This window comes from Engystomops pustulosus, chromosome 1, assembly GCF_040894005.1.
Source record: "Engystomops pustulosus chromosome 1, aEngPut4.maternal, whole genome shotgun sequence".
Lineage (NCBI taxonomy): Eukaryota > Metazoa > Chordata > Amphibia > Anura > Leptodactylidae > Engystomops > Engystomops pustulosus.
The window spans coordinates 13,088,007-13,107,276 of record NC_092411.1 but is presented as its reverse complement, the minus strand read 5'-3'; the positions used below and the strand labels follow the sequence as shown (position 1 = coordinate 13,107,276).

Here is a 19,270-nt window from a genome sequence, read left to right as displayed (position 1 = left end):
GGAGATAGTTTCTATCTCTGTGACATTATACTGTAAGTGACTGTGGTGTTTTTAGGTGCACAGTTCTGTGATGTGCTGCACGGAGCCGAAGACGTCTTGTAGTCTCAGCTACGACTGAGTTATATAGTAAGTGATGTCTATATGTGCTTTATGGCAGCCCTGGTGTGCAGTAATTTTTAGTAATGTGCAGTATATTCCTAGCCAGGGTTGGACTGGCCCACCAGAGTACCAGAGGATCCTCCGGTGGGCCAAGAATCTGACCCAGTACTAGAACCCAGAAGTACTGCAGAAGACAACCCAATTTGGATACTTCTACAGTCTGTTTTATAGAAGTTGATGGAAGGTGGGCCCCCAGCATAATTTATTTGGTGGGTCCAAGGAACCCCAGTCCGAAACTGTTCCTCGCTGGTATATATTTATCTATGAGGTGTATTCATTACCGCAATATTATTAGTATTGTACAGGTATGAGGGTATTGTTGTAAATATATATAATTATTTGTAACTGTATTTCAGTGTTTCTTATATATGGTGTGGGTGTATTTGTACGTGTAGTGTGTATATAGTGTGTATAGAGTATATATGGTGCTGTGTTTATATGTGTTTTATGCATATATAGGGGCTGATTTACTTACCCGGGTCCTGTTGCGATCCCGCGGTGCGTTGTCCGACGAGGATTTGGGTCCGGCGCGATTCATTAACATCGTGCGTCCGAGTTCCTGCAGGTGTCGCTGCTGCACCAAGGTCCGCCGGAGTTCACCTTCTTCTTCCTCATGCATTTAAGTGCTTGATCTTGCGACACAAATCCTTTTTTTAATTCTGCGGTTTGTCCGAATCCGTTGGGTTGTCCGATGGCCACACACCCCGATTACTGTCGCGTGCAAGCTGGCCCCGATGCGGCAAAATCTGATTGCATACGCCAAAATTCTGGGGCAATTCGGCACAAAACGGAAATATTTGGGAAACCCGATGAAAGTGCGGCGTTCGGACTCTTAGTAAATGAGCCCCATAGTGTATGTGTGCTTATGTCTGTGGAGGGTATGTATGATATATGTGTATTCTGAAGTATTATGTATGGAAGGGGGACGACAGTGAGAGTTTAGGTATATGGGGGCCCTGATTCTAAGTTCCAACTGAGGTCCACTGTGTCTTTACTGAAGTCACTAAATTAACCTTCTGATGTCATGTGCTACACAATAGGGCTCATTTACTCACCCGGTCCAGTCGCGATCCCGTGGCTTGTTGTCCGACACGGATTCGGGTTCTGCCGGGATTCACTAAGGTTGTGCGACCGATATCCAGCAGGTGCTGCTGCTGCGCCGATGTCCGCTGGAGTCCACCTGCTTCTTCACGGTGCATGTGAGTGCTTGATCTTGCAACACATTTAGTTTTTTAAATTCCGTGTTTTTTCCGAATCCGTTGGGTTGTCCAAAGGCCACACACCCCGATTTCTGTCGCGTGAAAGCCGCCGCGTGCGCCAAAATCCTGACGTAATTTGGCGCAAAACGCCAAAATTCGGGAAACCCGACGAAAGTGCGGCCGCAGGGCCCTTAGTAAATGAGCCCCACTGTGCACTTTGAAATAGCGGGGGGGCAGGACCGACTCGCAACTTCCAGACACTGTATACGTACATCTCCAAAAACGAAATCTGCAGCATTATTGTTTTATAATACAGCAGAAGCTTGACAAATGGTAACTTCTCATACAAGCAAGTCTATTGTAAATGGTGTGTGTGGGGGGGGGGCATTATAAATATTGCCACAGGGTTCAAGGACTCTTTTTATGTCACTGGAGAATCCCTTTAATTCTGGCTGTACCAGGGAAAGGCTGAGCCCCATAGTAAATGTGCGCTCGGGCCGCCTGATCACCAGTGTATGTGGCTATGGCGGCCTGTATATTGTGTGTCCCTCCTGGGACCCCATAGCGGTTGCTATGGTTACTATAGTGGTAGTAGGACTCATGCTGATCCCCCATTACTTTCTAGTGTACTTTCTAGTGTATTGATGGCCTCTCCTCAGGACGCTGCAGCCACATACACTTTCATGACAGAACTGATCAATTACTTATGGCCTATTTATAGCAATTTATGGCCAAACCCTTTAAGATTGGGCGATGTATTCTACTCTAGAAGGGAAGTGTTGGAGGGGTCATGGTTTCATTAGGTTCAATATATAATGTGAGGGTCCTACCAGACCCAGAACCAGAGAATAATAACAATCCACTGACACTGTATATAGATTCATCAGATTGTATTCATTTCATCTACAAGGGATTGGATTGGTTATGGTGTTGTTGGCTCCTCCCCCACACAATATGACATCACGCATATTAATTGACTGGATTAACCAATCAGGGACCAGCTATCAGCTAGCGCTTGTGATGTCAAGGAATGTTCTGTTGGCTCCTCCCCCTACATTATGACATCACTCGGGTATATAAGTAGCTGCGGAACTTTCAAGCCTTTGAGGGTTTTTGTAGGCGTTTGAGGTAAGTCCGCTGTGTACTCATCTCCTGTTGTGTGTTGTCAGTGGAGAGGGGAGGGGGTTAAAATGTCATTTTTTTCCAAACTGTCTATTTTTGTCACATTTCTAATGCCCCTTGCTGAGGAATGTAGCCGGGGGAGCATAGAGCCGGGTGCAGGAGGGAGGAGGTGCTGCTCCCCCCTCCCCTCTTAAATGAAAGCCGAGGAACCGGCAGCGTAACACCGCAAAATATAGAACATGTCCATCCAGCCGCCCGGCTCGGTCACATTGCGGTGAGACAGCGTGCGTCCGTGATCGGATGGCATACACATCTATGGGGGCAGTAATGTGGTTGCAAATTGCGCACCCGTATCACCAGCCCCAATACGTTTGTCTGCATGGGGCCTTCAAGGGGATTTCTGGGATTTAGTTTTTTTACATGGCTCTGGGGGTTAACAAAATAATAAAAAACACATCCTCCCGTTCTGCCGCTGTTTGTATATAGAGACTGGCAGTGATGCAGCGTCTATAGCCAAGCACCTGCTACAGGAGGAGTTTCACGCTGTAGCAGGCGGGCGGCTATGGATGTGACATCACTTGGCTATACCTTTAGGTCTCCTGCACATGACGTCACACTACATATCACTGGCCACAAAAAACAGATCCGTGGCTTACTGTTTGTGGTCTGTGTGTTCTTGGCGTGTCGCTGCGCTCACGTCCAATGACAAGAGATGATACTGCCTGAGCCGCAGACTCGTGTAGCGATAGGACCTGCTCTTAGTTTTGCGGCTCATACACCGGGCCATGGAAACCAGGGCCGTGTGTATGAGCCCATAGAAATATAATTAGATGGGTTTCTAATCTATTTTCTGCTATTAATTTATTTGGGGGGATCCATTGATGTTTATGGTCTGCACATCTGTCCCATAAAGATCAATGGGTCAGTCCACTATCTGCAAAACAAAAAAAACGTATAGGTCACAAATGCCAGTCTGAATGAGCCCTAAGTGCGGGGATCAAAACAGCTGCAATACAAGACCTGGAGCAGGGTAAGTACACACCCCTTTAAGTCTATATACAGATCTACCGTAATTCTTTATAATATATTTAACAATCGATTATTAGAGGAGATAATAATATCAGGAATAATGTATTGTGTATGTATTGTCATTCATTATGAGGGGTATTGGTGGACATTGTACCTGCAAGGAGCCCCCAGTATAAGTTATGATATAAATATACATAGAGCCTTTATGATAATTCATAAACCCCACAATAATTGTATTATTTATATAGAGGGTCCTGTGCCCCCATAACGCATCCATCATTCTCCCTAAAGTCTTTGGCATAAAATAAAATAACAACTTTCAACCCGATGACACTTCACTTGATCACATAATATTACAGTCACATTGATAGATAGCGGGGGCTCAGCTCCGGACCCCTGATGGGAGTATCACTTATACTACAGTAATGGCGGCCGGGGCTGTACCAGGGAAAGGCTGAGCCCCATAGTAAATGTGCGCTGGGGCCGCTTGCACCTGGACCTGATCACCAGTGTATGTGGCTATGGCGGCCTGTACATTGTGTGTCCCTCCTGGGACCCCATAGCGGTTACTATGGTTACTATAGTGGTAGTAGGCCTCAGGCTGATCCCCCATTACTTTCTAGTGTCACTATTGATGGCCTCTCCTCAGGACGCTACAGCCCCATACACTTTCATGACCGTGACAGCGCCGACCGCTGCGGGGACCACACGACAACTGCTTTGTGATGGCCCAGAACTGATCAAATACTTTTGGCCTATCTTTAAAATTAGGAAATGTATTATAGTCTGGCTCCACGATTATTGGAAGCCTCATGGTTTCATTGGGTTCAATATAAGCTGTGAACTGATGATGTTGTCTCCTGTTGTGTCCATCATCGTGTTGTGTCCTATCATATTTTTAGTAATTACCATTTCTTTACTTTTCATGCTTTATAGAGTTGGTGCTGGTTGGTGTTTATTGAGTGATTTGTGCGGTAAGTCCATCTTTCCTATAAATATACAATGTGTGATAACTCTCATTATAGACGAGCTCTATAGATAGATGGAGCCCAATAGAAGTATGAAGCAGGGGGTGGTGTATCTACTGTAGAGGCAGTGATGTCACTGCTGTGGGGCCCATAGCGAGAGGGGGCCTGGGCCTGGTCTGTTTCCTGCAGACAAAGTGTTTTCCTGCAGCCACCACTAGGGGGAGCTCACTGTATACAGCTGCCATTGCCAAACCAATATACAATGAGTGCCCTCTAGTGGCTGCCAGCTGTATATTGGTAGTTGATGTATTATTAACCTACCAGTGAAGAGAAAGTATAGGTTGTAGCTTCTGAGTTTGATGATAGTTTTGGTAAATAAGACTTTTATTCCCTTTGTCCACAAGTGTCTGATATCTGTCATATCTTTGTCTGTAGAGATCATAGTGTATGTCCACCAGACTTACTGCCTTATTTATCTATAGAATGGAGGACGACGAGGAGGTGATGGAGGAGACGTTGGTGGAGGTTTTTAAGATCGAGGAGTTGGAGGAGCTGGAGGAGGAGTTGTGGAGGATGGCGGAGAGGAATAACATCGGAGAGGTGGAGGAGACATTGGTGGAGGCGTTTAACATCGGAGAGTTGGAGGAGCTGGAGGAGGAGTTGTGGAGGATGGAGGAGAGTAAGATCGGAGAGGAGGTGGAGGAGACATTGGTGGAGGCGTTTAACATCGAGGAGTTGGAGGAGATGGAGGAGGAGGTGACGAAGAAGGCGGAGAATGGAAACATCAAGGAAGAGAGTGTGGAGGTGAAGGTGAAGAAGATGGCGACGAAAGGAAAGATCTGGGTTGAGAGTGAGGATGAAGAGGAGGAGGACGAGGATGCGGAGACATTGCAGTGAGTAGATCACAGATCTATATCATAAGACGAGTCATTGGTGAGATTTAACATGACTGGCCGCATCATGTACCAATAACACCCCTGCGTACGCTGTATTGGAGATACTTAGAGGGTCCGGCCTTTAGTATATCCAGCACACGGCTGTATTCGCGGATTAATACTACTTACTTATTAATGCTCTTGTCCGGGGTCTGCATGGCGTGGTATTGGTGTAGAAGAAAAAAAATGACCATGAAAACTTGCACGAGCCGTGATACATCCGCTCAGTAATGGACCTGGAATAGGACAAATATGGAGTCATTCAGCAGATCTTGTTTCATTCAGTATTGTGTCTATGAGAATCTCCTGACCTGTATATATATATATCATGTATCTTATCACATTCCCCAAACAGGTGGTGGTGGCGAGTCCTGGAATCTGAGGCCCCAATACGGTAATTACATGTCACTTCTATTCTGTATAGGACTACAAATACAGGGGCTTCATCTGTTGTAAATTGTTATTGGAGGGTACAAGAGCTATACAAGTGAATGGGGGGGGGGGCTTATATGAGGGCACATGGGGTTAATATGAGGCTGTTTTGGGGTTCGTGACTTTGGCGCCACCAGTAACCAGTGATGTGTTTCCTATTCTAGGATGAGCAGGATGAAGTATGTTCCAGCTTTTGTCCTGGATACCATGTAAGTCTATAACCCGGCGAGGACACAGCGACAGGGGGTCACAAACTTCATTACCTTTGTCCCATTCAGTTAGAGAGGAGACTATGGGACTAGATTTATACTGATGTATTAATAGAGACTTCATTTATGTCCTTTGTCTTATAGCGAAGAGGAAGATGAACCCGAGGAGGAGGCCGAGCCCAGTGACCCATCTACCCAGTAAGTATGCGCTATAGAGAGGACTAGATGTTGCTTTTTGAAGCTCACATGGGGGGCACATACTTCGTGCATTGACCCATGACCCAGGACAATCTTATAGCGTGACTATGATTTTCTTCTTTATTCTTCCTTTAGGCCAAGACGCAGGTGGTGGTCCCCGAAGTTCCTCAGAGGAGGCAGCAGGAAGAAGACGTGAGTAACAGCTGATTATCTCTCTACCTGTAGAGGACACTAGGGGGCGCTCACTGCATAGGGGTGTGTATCACTGCTCTTATACAGTATCTGCAATGAGCTCCCCCTAGTGGAGGCAGATATTTTGTTTTAATGCACTTTAAGGGGACTGGGGATGATGGTGGTAGTTGTCCTGGGCTCTACATTCCTCCCTTATCTTCCTCCTTGCACTGATGTTACTGATATTTATTCTCTCTTTCTGCAGCAGCGGAGGGCAGAGGTCTTCCAGGTAAGTACATGACTCTGTGACATCCTCTGTACCCCTCCCCTATAAGACCAAGTAGAGAGGATGGTTGGGGGTCTCCATATCAGGACTCGCCAGTCACTAATGTCCCCACAATCCCCGGGTCTTGTCTCCTGCAGATTCTTCAGATTCTTCCTGTGCTGCTGCGGTGCCGACCCCAGAGACTAGAGGGACAGAGGACGTCCGGATCCTGATCCTGGTAATTTCTGGATCCCATAGTAACGGATGGAGTGAGAACTGATTGATATTGATTAGTGAGGGCCGGACCCCTGTTCTCAGGATCGGTGGGGGTCCATCAGTCATGGGGATAACAATAATAAGTAGTGAACCTGCAAGTTTACCATTCAGTATAATCACTAATATTTCTTATCTTATCAATATTTTCCTTCTGATTTTTTTCCTTATTTCTTTTTTATTTTAAACAGGACAATAATTAGTTTGATTGGTTACAGCGCTTGTCTGATGTTGTAAGGTTCCCTTTAAAGGAAATCTACCCGCAAAATCCATCCTGATAACCCAGGGACATTACCCATAGATCCAGGCACCGGGACTGTGGTATCTTCTTATATCTGTTATCAGTGTTATCTTCCTTCTAATATCAACTTTTACAATTATGCTAATGCATCAGAAGTGCTCTTTTGTTACCAGAGCCCCTCTGTGCTGCAGCTTCACGGGCTATTATACTGTCTCTCCTTCCTCTGCCTGATGTAATCTCACTTAATTTGAAATCTCCTGCACAATGTAACAGCCTGTGAAGCTACAGCACAGAGGGGCTGTGGTAATGCCCCCGATCCCTTACGAATAAGTAGCATAACTTTGCAAGTTGATTTTAGAAGGAAGGAGGCCATGGATAACAAATATAAGAAGATATCACAGTCCCGGTGCCTGGATCTATGAGTAATGTCCCTGGTTTATCAGGATGGGTTTTCTTGTTATATGAATGTGGCTGCAGAATTTATGTTTTGCTTCCTGCATAAACAGCAGAATGTGGCTGAACTTAGATAGACAAAGCACTCAGGGGGCACACAAGGATCCACAGACAAATCTGTTGAGTTCAGCTCTGAGGGAATGGGTTATTTAGAAAGTTCAGCTCTGAGAGAATGGGATCTATGGAGAGTTCAGCTCTGAGGGAATGGGATGTATAGAGTTCAGCTCTGAGGGAATGGGATGTATGGAGAGTTCATGAACATCCCGATTCTTCCGCATTCATTCTTCATACACGCTCCCTCTCTGATTTTTGGGCGTGTGAGAGGTGTGACCAATCAGAGAGCAGCACCGGGCTCCTATGTAACAGGCACAGATCGGCCGATGGGTCATGTGACCCTCGCTGGAGTATTAACAGCCGGCAGCTCGTTACATTGTGTCAGTGCAGTCAGTGTTCTATGTGAGGAGGAGCTGCTGCTCAGCTGAGACCCCTAATAAATCCTCATCTATAGGGATCAATCCCTCCACAGCCCCTGTACAGCAGTGATGCCGCTCTTCTATGGCTTCTTGTGGATGTGCCTGGGGTTGGCAGTGCCCCTTGTAGAAGCCTCTGTACTGGCTGAGGAGGGGATATTAAAAGGTGAGTGGTCTCTTCACTTAGGGGGGAGTCTGATCACCTGCAGGACTAAAGACCCCCCATAGTGAGAATGAATGGGGATTACACAGGACACGTGGCTATTGCCTCTCCCCTGTCTGCTGGGAGACTACAAGTGTCTCTGGGCTGTATAACTCTAGTGCTCTCTGTGATCAGCCACATGTATCAGGGTAATGGGGATATAGATGACACATCGGGATTGGTTACTTTGTATTCGGATGTGTGATCAGTGTATATAGGATGGTGTATAGTCTATGGGATTGTGGATGTTATGTGAGTATTGTATGTCTGGATATGTGAATAGCATATTATTAAATGATAAATATTTGTGTAAATAGTACTGTAAATGGGTTATGTAGACATTGTATTTGGGTTTGTGAATAATATATGTAATTGCCCATAATGTTTAAGGATATACTTTATCTAGGATGATGTATTTGATATATGTGGATAGTACATATACAATATCTCTATCATCCGTCTATCCAGTACATGTATAAAGTTGAAACAATGTATTCTGCTGCTGGTTTTATGTTGATTGCTTTGCTTCATTCATCACTTTGCTAAAAAGTTTAGAAATTACTTCTGAAAATTCATAATATGATGATAATTTATCATCTTGATGAATCCCCCTCCACTACTAGACCTCATAGATCTCCTAGTACCCCAAGTGCACAATGCTGCTGCTAATTGTATTACTCCTACCCAGGAGGGGGAAACAATGGGACTTGGGGATTATGAATCCACATGGTGGTGGCCCAGACTAATCTGGCTTCTGTGTCATATTTGGCCGCACTTTGCACGTCGCAACAAAAGAGCGATTCCTTATGTGAGACTAAAATCACATTGTTTGCTGGAGGGGGGGCAATTAACTATTAGGAAGTCACATAACCATCACCATGGATGTGCAATAGTAGTAATCTTCATATTCATACATTTTCATAGATTTAAATTTGCTTAAAATGTGCGGTTACATTGGAAATTCCTGTATGCGTGCATTCGTTTTAATGACTCCACTGCATAAGTCGCCTGGTTATTAAGACCATTGGGTCACTTCATTCTCTCACGGGGTTTGCATCTGTAATTATTGGTTGTAATATTCCTGTCTGGGTGTTAGTCATGTACTGTAATGTGTCTTTATATGCCTGCGGCTAAATCTATGGTTAGGGATCATCCAAAAAGGTGCAGTACCTCTTATCCACCTATAGAGGCAGCAGAGGAGCTTGTAGAGATCATCTTATTACTTTACAATTAAACATTTGAATTGATACAAAGTCTCTGAGCAGTTATAGAAGAATAGTGCCAGCAGTGAATGGGTTTCTAACGTGTAAAATGTTACCAGCAGATTAACTCTTTGTTTGTTTGCTTTAAGATGACACGATTGCTCATTTATTAAAAGAGGCTGATGAAGATTTGGAGCTAAGAAACCTCATATACAATTCAATGCCCACTTCTCTGCCAATCCTTATGAAGGTTGTTACCTGGACCCCCAGAATGATGACTGCCTGCAAAACTGTCACTACAACTCATCAGCAAAGACTTTCATCGTCATCCATGGGTGGACGGTATGTTCTGTAGATGCTGCTGTGTAGTATATAGCTGTATATGACCAAATAATCTACTCGAATTGACATTTTATACAATGAGACTTTTCTGGAAGACCACCCATCTATCCTAGAGATTTATTAAAATTTTTATTTGTGCATTCTGACCATCTTAAATGGGAGAATCTCTATTAGGGGGTCATCTCAAAGAGGTTTCAATGTATATTCAATGCAAACTACAAAAAATGTAGTACAGCTATGGGGATACATGGACATAGAAGTAATAAGATAATCACAAATTCTTGTACAGTTCACAAATTTTCTATGAAAATTTTAGGCGTGGCCGCAATATTACTTCGGCCATGACAAATCTCCCCCATACAGTTTGCCAGTTGGGTCGCCATGAGCAATGTTCTCTAGAAGACACTTGGCCTAGGTGTAGGTGTAATGGAGGTTTTTCCACCGATTGCCTTGAACCGATCAATGACTTTGTGTACAGGCGCATATCTACATGTATACATACCTTGATTTGATTGGTGTGGAATGTCAATTGTCAGGAGCTTGTATCAATGGACTCTTCTTTGTGATATATGTTGCAGGCTTGGATCCAGCAGGCCCAAGGTTTGAAGATGTAGAAGCTTACAAACGTTTGCCTCTATGGATGATGCTGAATTTGTAGATGTTCTTCATATATACACCAGAGAGGTGCCCATTGGCCATATCGACATCTATACCAATGGTGGCGACTATCAGCCAGGATGTGGCTTGTCAGATGTCCTGGGAGCTCTAGCCTATGGGAATAAGTTACTTTTGGTAAATTTTCTGGTTATATATACAGGAATATAACTACTATAATACTGCCCCCTATGTACAAGAATATAACTACTATAATACTGCCCCCTATGTACAAGAATATAACTACTATAATACTGCCCCCTATGTACAGGAATATAACTACTATAATACTGCCCCCTATGTACAAGAATATATAACTACTATAATACTGCACCTATGTACAAGAATATAACTACTATAATACTGCCTCCTATGTACAGGAATATAACTACTATAATACTGCCCCCTATGTACAAGAATATAACTACTATAATACTGCCCCCTATGTACAAGAATATAACTACTATAATACTGCCCCCTATGTACAAGAATATAACTACTATAATACTGCCCCCTATGTACAGGAATATAACTACTATAATACTGCCCCCTATGTACAGGAATATAACTACTATAACACTGCTCCCTGTGTACAAGAATATAACTACTATAATACTGCCCCCTATGTACAAGAATATAACTACTATAATACTGCCCCCTACGTACAAGAATATAACTACTATAATACTGTCCCCTATGTACAGGAATATAACTACTATAATACTGGCCCCTATGTACAAGAATATAACTACTATAATACTGCCCCCTATGTACAAGAATATAACTACTATAATACTGCCCCCTATGTACAGGGATATAACTACTATAATACTGCCCCTATGTACAGGAATATAACTACTATAATACTGCCCCCTATGTACAGGAATATAACTACTATAATACTGTAGTTGATGACTATGTAGCTTTTGTGACATTGTGTTTCCTTTACCTCTTAGATATTGTGGACGCTGTGAAGTATGAACATGAGCGATCCGTGCATCTATTTGTGGATTCTCTCATTAACAAGGACAAGAGGTTTTGCTTTGTACTGACTCCAATCACTTCAAGGAAGGAATCTGCCTGAGTTTTCGCAAAACTGATGTAACGCCATTGGTTATAATGCCAAAAAGAGCACTAGTAAAAGAAACAGCAAAATGTACCTGAAGACCCGGGCACACAAGCCATACAAAGGTAAGAGCCTGTGATGCAGGGAGTGGGGGGGGGGGGGTATGTACCTGTGATGCAGGGGGTGGATGAAGACTATTCCCTGTGATCCTCCTCCCACAGGCATCGGGCATGAGAGGTGGGGCCTTATTATTCACATCAGATGGGCCTCAAGTTCAGCCATATTTAATCTAATTTGTATAAAGATTTGATGACCCAACTAGAGTAGACATTGCTTCACGCCTTCAATCTTGGGCTGTAAGGGGAATGATTTTTATGATTAACCTTTTTATTTGTAGATTCACTTTCTGTCTGAAGGATTTGCATGAAAGTCGAATAACTCCTGGAGGTGAACTTTGTATTCTAAAAAATGTAGAGATGGCTGGGAAGTCAAGAGCCGGAAACGGTAAGACCCCATTGTAGCTTCCTTCAAGGCCCCACTAAGAAATGTGATTACACGATGACCCAAGGCCCAGACTTTAAGCCAATCATTGACTGTTATTTGTTCTTCCCACCAGGGTGACGTGTAATCTGGTGGATCCATCACACGGGTCCCTCGGTCTTTAAACCTCACTGTGAGAAGACCCAAGCGGAGCTCTACATGGAGACGCCGTCTATGAAGCCCTGAAGCCTTTGCTGCTTATATTCAATACAAAAATGACAAATGTCACGGCTCCTTTCATAGGTCGCCCATCGGACAGCCTTGTGCCACCAGTGACTTGAGTCTGTATCGATCCACTGTAGTCCTTCTGTAGAGACTTTCAAAAAGTTACATTCCCCTCCCCACCCAATACACGAACCGTTATGAAGAAGGATTTTCATGGAAAAAACTATTTGGACTAACAAGATACTAACAATCTGCTGCTGTTACAATCATTTATCACCCCCCCCCCCACCTTAATTCCTCCTTCCCCTCCTGCGCTGTATATTGTATATGTCCATGGAGATGTAGATGTATATCTGTGTACAGGGTGAGCTGTGGTCTAGGACTTTCTATCCATTTCTTAGTATTCTCTATTGAGCCCAATCACATGGTGAACCATCCAGTAGGTTTTTTCCACCTCTTCCTCCTCCTTCAGTGTCCACTGCAATTACTGAAAGTGACAATATGGACACAGAGAAGCCATTTCTTCCTCTTTCCAGTCTCTCCCACCATCGGTGGTGACACATCTTGGGATCAGTAAGTGTTGGGCCCAGGTCAGATGTTTTGGTTCTGTGACTTGTCTTCCACTCAGAATATGAGTTGAGTCTTTCACTTCCTCTTCTCTCCTCCTGTGTCGGAGTCTTGTACTACATGGGGGTCCATTCACAAGGCTGGAGATGGGACAAGTGACATGTAATAGTCTCTGAGCTCCTCAGGTCTGGGGGGTCTGTGACCTCGGAGGGGATTCACCAGTGCAGTAAGGGGGTCCACGTCCCATGATGCTGTTCTTTGATCAAGATGGCAGATGCCTTGTCTTATGACATAAGCGGAGGGTTCCCTGATGTCCATCTTGTTCATCCATTGTAATTATCAGTATATTCCCTGTACATAGACCCCGCTGCCTTAAAAATATAAGTTCTCTTGGGTCAAACGCAGCCATTCCAACTAATATACTGTATAGTCCTCTACAGCACCTCCCCCAGATACCTAATTCATGAAATATTTGTATGTGCTAAATTTGCCATGAATGTGTATATGCAGAGTCCTATTTATTCTGAATGTGTATTTCTATTATCACAGAACATTCTTTATGACCTTATTTAAAAGAATAATAAATATAAATTGAGTTATAATATTCTGTGTGCGTTTCCTTATTTGCTTTGGGCCAGTAATGTCAGCTCAGTGCAGAGAGCCAAGAGCACAGCAGTGTTAGGACACACCCCCAGTGCACTTGGAGAAGGTACAATCCTGGACTAGAAATCCATATTTCACAGTTCTGCTGCCACTAAGTTACACAAGTCTAATTTTAAAAATATCTATCCAGAACCTGTACCTAACACTGGCTGCACAGAGCTAAGATCACAGAAGTGATATAATCAACCCTCAAAGGCTATGATCCTGGGATTGAAATCCATATTTCACAGTCCTGCTGCTACTAACACAAAGGTCTGATTACACATCGCTCCAGGGCCAATACCTACACTGTCTGCAGTACTGCATTGTTAAAACTGATGACTCTTCGCACCCCCTGCAACCGCTAAACTTGACTCCTCTCATGTTAAAATGGAAGAAGAGTAGTTTTTTTTTTTTGTGTTAAATCGGTGAGATTTCACATAAGAGGCAACTTTAGAAAGGACATTTCATACCCTAAAAAATAAGGAGGGATCCAGCATTCAGGCAAAAAAAATGTTAAATCCAGATTATTGAAAAACTATTAAAAGCAAATATATATCTTATTTCAGACAAACCTGGGTCCTTAGTCATCGCCAACACGAGTATTTAACCTCTTCAGGATGCAGCCAGTTTGTAGCTTGAGGCTCATCAGCCATGTGACTGCAGCACCCCACACAACATTATCAGGGGCTGGGAGGTATCACTGCCAAACAACGCTATTACAGCCGGCTTGTCAGGGGTGCTCCCACGACTCAGGTAGCCGGCTCGCCTGTGATCCTTCATGTGCCCCTGCGCCCACTACTACGAACTTACCTCTCAGTTCCTGGCTCCAGCTCCCGTCTCCTATGGCGCATGCGCGCTGGCTTCAGGAGATATAAAGGACCAGCGCACCACTGAATAGTTAAATGGTTAAAGCCGGCATCTCCCAGCATTCCCAGCCGGATCTTCATGCTCTATGCTGTTGAAAAAGCTTGTATCTTTGCCTTGAGCCTGTGATGTGATTTCCTGTTGTGACCCCCGGACTTGTTCCCGTTTATGCTCCTCCGCTGCCAGCCCTGACCTTCTGCTTTACCTCTGACCCTGAACCTCTGCTGCCTGTCTTGACCTCCTGCCTGTCCCCAACCACGAACTTGCTTACCGACTATGGCTGCCACTGCCAACAAAGTCGCACCTGTGGAACGACCTGGTGGTACCACGCCGCAGAAAGTCCAACCCGCTTTGCGGTGGGCTCTGGTGAAGACTTTGGTGCCACTTAGACTCCACTAGTGGTACCACTAGGTACTGTGGGTCCACTACCCCTGGAGCCTGACACGGATGAAGACAGGCTGTAATAAAAGACCTGTATATTCACATTATATTGCAATACAGTTATATTGCAGTATATTCCTTGATCGATCAGAACCCTTAGCATTCAAACATTTCAAACACCCAAGGGGACCTAAAAAAAAATGTAAAAGTTAGAAAAAAAAATCCCAAAATTCCTGATCAATGAAAATATAAAACTTGTCTGAATCGACACGGCAGTCAGGTTAAGATGGATTCCTTCCTCCTCCAGGTGGGAGAGGGGGAATCGTGCTGCAACTCACTAGGGGTCAGGACATCTGCTGCAGATGAAATACCCAGTTCTTTGTCAGCCTTGGCCCTCCCTGCCCCCTGGAAGGTCCAAATCTCATCGACTCCCGTGGTCTTAGGCTTTCGTTCGGGCATGTAGAACTGTTAGTACCACAATTCCTGCAGCCTTTGCTCATCAGTGATGACTTTCGGCTGCAGACTGGAAGTGACGTCAGAATGTCAGAGTCTGGTAGCAATGCTGTTGGGAATGGGCTCCCCGTTAAGGTATTTAAACCAGGTTGTGAGGTTGTCACGTTGACCTGAGGTCCCTGTCTGGCTTGAGGTTTCTTCTCTTGTCCGTTCTGATGTGGTAATTCCTGTTCCTCAGGGCCGAGAAAGACCTGGTTTCTACTCTTCTTTATTTTTGGTGAAGAAACCAATCTGAAGTGACTCAACAACTTCATAACTTACAGGAAGTTTCGAATGGAGTCGGTAAGGTCTTCTACTCGCTTTATCCACAAAAATTCCTTTATGTGCACTATAGACCTTCAGGACGCCTACTATCATGTCCCCATTCATCCTTCTCAGAAATTCTACAGGTTCTCGTCTTTTCCCATCTTGTCTCACTCTCCACTTCCAATCTTGTGCACTTCCCTTTGGAATATGCTCTGATTCACAAGTCTTTATCAAGATCATGGTAGAGGTGGTGGTCTACTTGAGATTACAAAACATCTCCATAGTTCCATATTTAGACAACCTTCCTATTGTGGGAAAAGACAGGCCCAGTCTAATCGCTTCAAGGGACATCACCTTAAAAAGAGCGAGGGTGGATTGTTCAAATGTTCAAAGGTCAGACTTCTACCCCCCCCCCCCCTCTACTCACAACAATATCTTAGGTGTTCCACTCACCAGATGTCTTTTCTCCCACAGAAAAAGAAAATAAAAATACTGAACCAGACCTATTACTTGAGGAAGAAGTCCTGAGGATCTGGAACAAACAACCTACGCGGACAAAAAAGTCGTCATCCCTTCCCGTGTAAATGAGATTTCCTACGGTGGCTCAGATCAAGGAACCTAGAGAGAGGAGTAATCTGATATTTCTGTATGTCAATAAAAACTGATACAAGTATTCTCAGTTGGGGAGCAGTCTTTCCTTCCCACTTCGCTCAAGGATCCTGGCCCATGGACCTTTCCAGGGAGCCATCAAATTGCAGGGAGTTAAGAGCAGAACGGGAGGCTCTAAGAACAAATACTCCTCATTTGGCAAACAACCAATGTTCATATTCTGTCAGACACTACCGCGACAGTATCTTATCTACAGTATCTTATCCGAGAAGTCAAGGGGGAAACATCCTCAGCACTATCTGCCCTAACTTGTACCATCTTCTCCTGGGCAGAGATATACATGCTCAGGAACTCACCTGAAAGGGAGTCTAGACACGAAAGTGTATTTCCTCACATAGAGGATATCCATCCGAACGAATGGTCTCTCAATCAAGAAATCTTTCCCCACCTAACCAGCTTATGGGGAACCCGTCAGATAGACTTTTTTGCCACATGGGAGAACTCAAAATGCCAAAACTTTTACTCACTGGAAGCAAACTTCAGGTCATTGACCTAGTCACCCCATGTAGTATTTAGCTGATTCCTGAGATTTCTCCTTACACAATGAAATGCCCTGCAGCAGCCCCGGCCCGTGCACACTATTTATGACAACAAGCAGTGATTATATAATTGAGCAAAAAATTGTGCCAAAAAACTTGGCTTATACTCAAATATATACGATAAATGGTGCTGCCTCTTCTGTTGGTCTACCAAGTCCCAGAATTCTTGGGCAACAGTGATACAAGGGTTGTACAGATGCGGCAGGCGGTGGCAGATTAAGATGGGTCCTGGACTGTATGGAGTGTTTATTTGCCAGTTTTGTTGTTCGGAGCCTCATGATGTGTCCAACCCGGCAAAGGGGCGGGGCTTATATCACGCGCTGCCACATGATAAATGCCCTCCAGTATGTTTGCCATCAGTACATAACTCTCAAACCTATCGGTACACAAACTTTTTAGCTAGACACATGTACAGCAGCATAAACACAATACATGAGACCCAATCACACCCATAGGTAAACTTTTATTACAAACTTTGATATATAATGCATTTATAACAAAATATGCATTTTGGGGTGTTGCTAGAAGGGGCTGTGCAGCCGTAGAAAAATATCATAGTAAAATGCACAATGTTCAAAATGCCATAGACAAATCGGATGTATACAAAGATGGCAGCGACATCTTGGTACACCTCCGATATTCACTATCCTGACCCTGCAAGGGACGGAGGTCAGTGAGCATCAGGGGAATGATTGAAGGTGAGTACAATTTTATTATTTTACCAAGGACTGTATATAGTTGGGTGTACTATATATAGTAGGGTGTATATAGTTATAATAGAAGTCTGTATATACTTATAGGGGGCTGTATATAGTTAGTTATTACATGAAGGCTGTATATAGTTAAAGGAAGGCTATATATAATTATAGGGAGGTTGTATATAGTTATTATAGGGGGCTGTATATAGTTATTATAGGGGGCTGTATATAGTTGTTTTAAGGGTAATGTGAATAGTTATTACAGGGGGCTGTATATGGTTATTACAGGGGAGCTGTATATAGTTATTACAGGGGGCTGTACATGGTTATTATAAGGGGGCTGTATACAGTTATTATAAGGGGTTGTATATAGTTATTATAGGGGGCTGTGTATAGTTATTACAGGGGGCTGTATATGGTTATTACAGGGGAGCTGTATATAGTTATTACAGGGGGCTGTACGTGGTTATTATAAGGGGGCTGTATACAGTTATTATAAGGGTAATGTGAATAGTTATTACAGGGGGCTGTATATGGTTATTACAGGGGAGCTGTATATAGTTATTACAGGGGGCTGTACATGGTTATTATAAGGGGGCTGTATACAGTTATTATAAGGGGTTGTATATAGTTATTTTAGGGGGCTGTGTATAGTTATTACAGGGGGCTGTATATAGCTATTATAGAGGTAATGTATATAGTTATTAAAGGAGGATGTGTATAGTTATTCTAGGGGGCTGTATATAGTTATTATCTTTTTCTGTAGAACAGACAAAGATGATAATTACAATATCTTCTGGTTTTTGACCAGTCCCCAATCAGTAGGGAGTGGACAAGCCTTTGCTGTAAATGACTTCAGTACCGGCAACAGGACATCACTAGTCTCTCACATGGCTCTGATAGGATTCTGCTCCACTCTTATGCCAATTTCTTCTACAGTTCTGTGACTTTTATGGGTCTTAGCCATAACTATGTCACCATGAATTTTCCAGAGGTTTTGTATCGAGTTTAGATCAGGATTCTGGGCTGTGACCATTTCATTTTTTCAAGGTTTTCTGTATCAAGGAACTGCTTTACCTGTTTTTCTGTGTACATTGTCCAGATGGAAAATTGCTGCCTGATAGGGTGAAGACCCCCAAAGAAGGAACCAAGTGTTGTTTAAGAAGGTTCTAATACACGCTAATTCACTATTCCATGTAGCTGTATGAGAGGTCCAACTACTGCTGCAGAAAACATTCCCCAAACCATGACACTTCCTCCACCCCCTTTCACTGACTTCTTTACACACTTTGGGTCCAGCTGTTCCCCAGTTTGTTGACAAACATAAAGTTTCCCATCAATCCTTTTTAGGTGAATATAGCCTTTGATTCTTTTTCTGCTGCTAATGAGAGGAGCTGAGCCAATCCCAGGACTCTATGCAAGTTTTTCACTCCAGAAATCTCTTCCAGATGAAAGACCTAGAGAGCTTCTTAGAAGCAATAAGAGAGACTTTGTTCCCCCTATGTCAAGGGAAGAGTAACTCTTTGGGGGCCTATAAGTTAAACGCCAATGTGTGTTTCAAATGAATAATACTCATACTGAACTTATCTCGGAGGAGTGGAAAAAGTATGAGAAGAAGATTGACATCTCCGAAAATTTCAAAAGACTGTTAATCTTTGATCCAGCAGTATCCAAATTCTGGGACACATGGCCCAAGGTGGACGCCCAGGTGACAAAGGTGGTCAAGAAGACTTGGCCTAGCTCTGTGATCCCATGGAAAGGAAAACAGATTTGCTCCTCAAGAGTGCCTGGGAAGCTTCTATGATCAGTCTTAAATCAAACTTTGCTACCCCGTCAGTAGCCAGAATTCTTCT

The 19,270-nt window shown here is 43.7% G+C and overlaps 1 protein-coding gene across 4 annotated transcripts; it reads left to right on the top strand.

The window, feature by feature from the left end:
- Positions 1–3,124: 3,124 nt before the first annotated feature.
- LOC140116964 (uncharacterized) lies at positions 3,125–12,509 on the top strand. 4 transcript variants are annotated; one of them, XM_072133417.1, is made up of 12 exons: positions 3,125–3,510; positions 4,446–4,483; positions 4,960–5,370; positions 5,768–5,806; positions 6,009–6,053; positions 6,387–6,443; positions 6,688–6,711; positions 6,846–6,925; positions 10,449–10,662; positions 11,481–11,715; positions 11,988–12,094; positions 12,207–12,509. In XM_072133417.1, the coding sequence occupies exons 3-8, from the start codon at positions 4,961–4,963 to the stop codon at positions 6,892–6,894; spliced, it is 624 nt and encodes a 207-aa protein (XP_071989518.1). In that variant the 5' UTR covers positions 3,125–3,510; positions 4,446–4,483; position 4,960; the 3' UTR covers positions 6,895–6,925; positions 10,449–10,662; positions 11,481–11,715; positions 11,988–12,094; positions 12,207–12,509. The 4 variants fall into 4 exon arrangements, with proteins under 4 accessions (XP_071989518.1, XP_071989509.1, XP_071989497.1 ...); XM_072133408.1 differs by lacking the exons at positions 3,125–3,510; positions 4,446–4,483 and having other exon boundaries at positions 4,698–5,370; positions 6,691–6,711; XM_072133396.1 differs by lacking the exons at positions 3,125–3,510; positions 4,446–4,483 and having other exon boundaries at positions 4,703–5,370.
- The last annotated feature ends 6,761 nt before the right edge of the window (positions 12,510–19,270 follow it).

What these genes read in the sequence shown, in the direction of transcription:
- LOC140116964 (XM_072133396.1), top strand. Translation starts at nt 4,925, where the DNA reads ATGTCCACCAGACTTACTGCCTTATTTATCTATAGAATGGAGGACGAC. An exon ending in GAATCTGAGGCCCCAATACG is followed by an intron (nt 5,807 to 6,008) that starts GTAATTACATGT and finishes TTCCTATTCTAG; the next exon opens with GATGAGCAGGATGAAGTATG. An exon ending in GGAGGGCAGAGGTCTTCCAG is followed by an intron (nt 6,712 to 6,845) that starts GTAAGTACATGA and finishes TGTCTCCTGCAG; the next exon opens with ATTCTTCAGATTCTTCCTGT.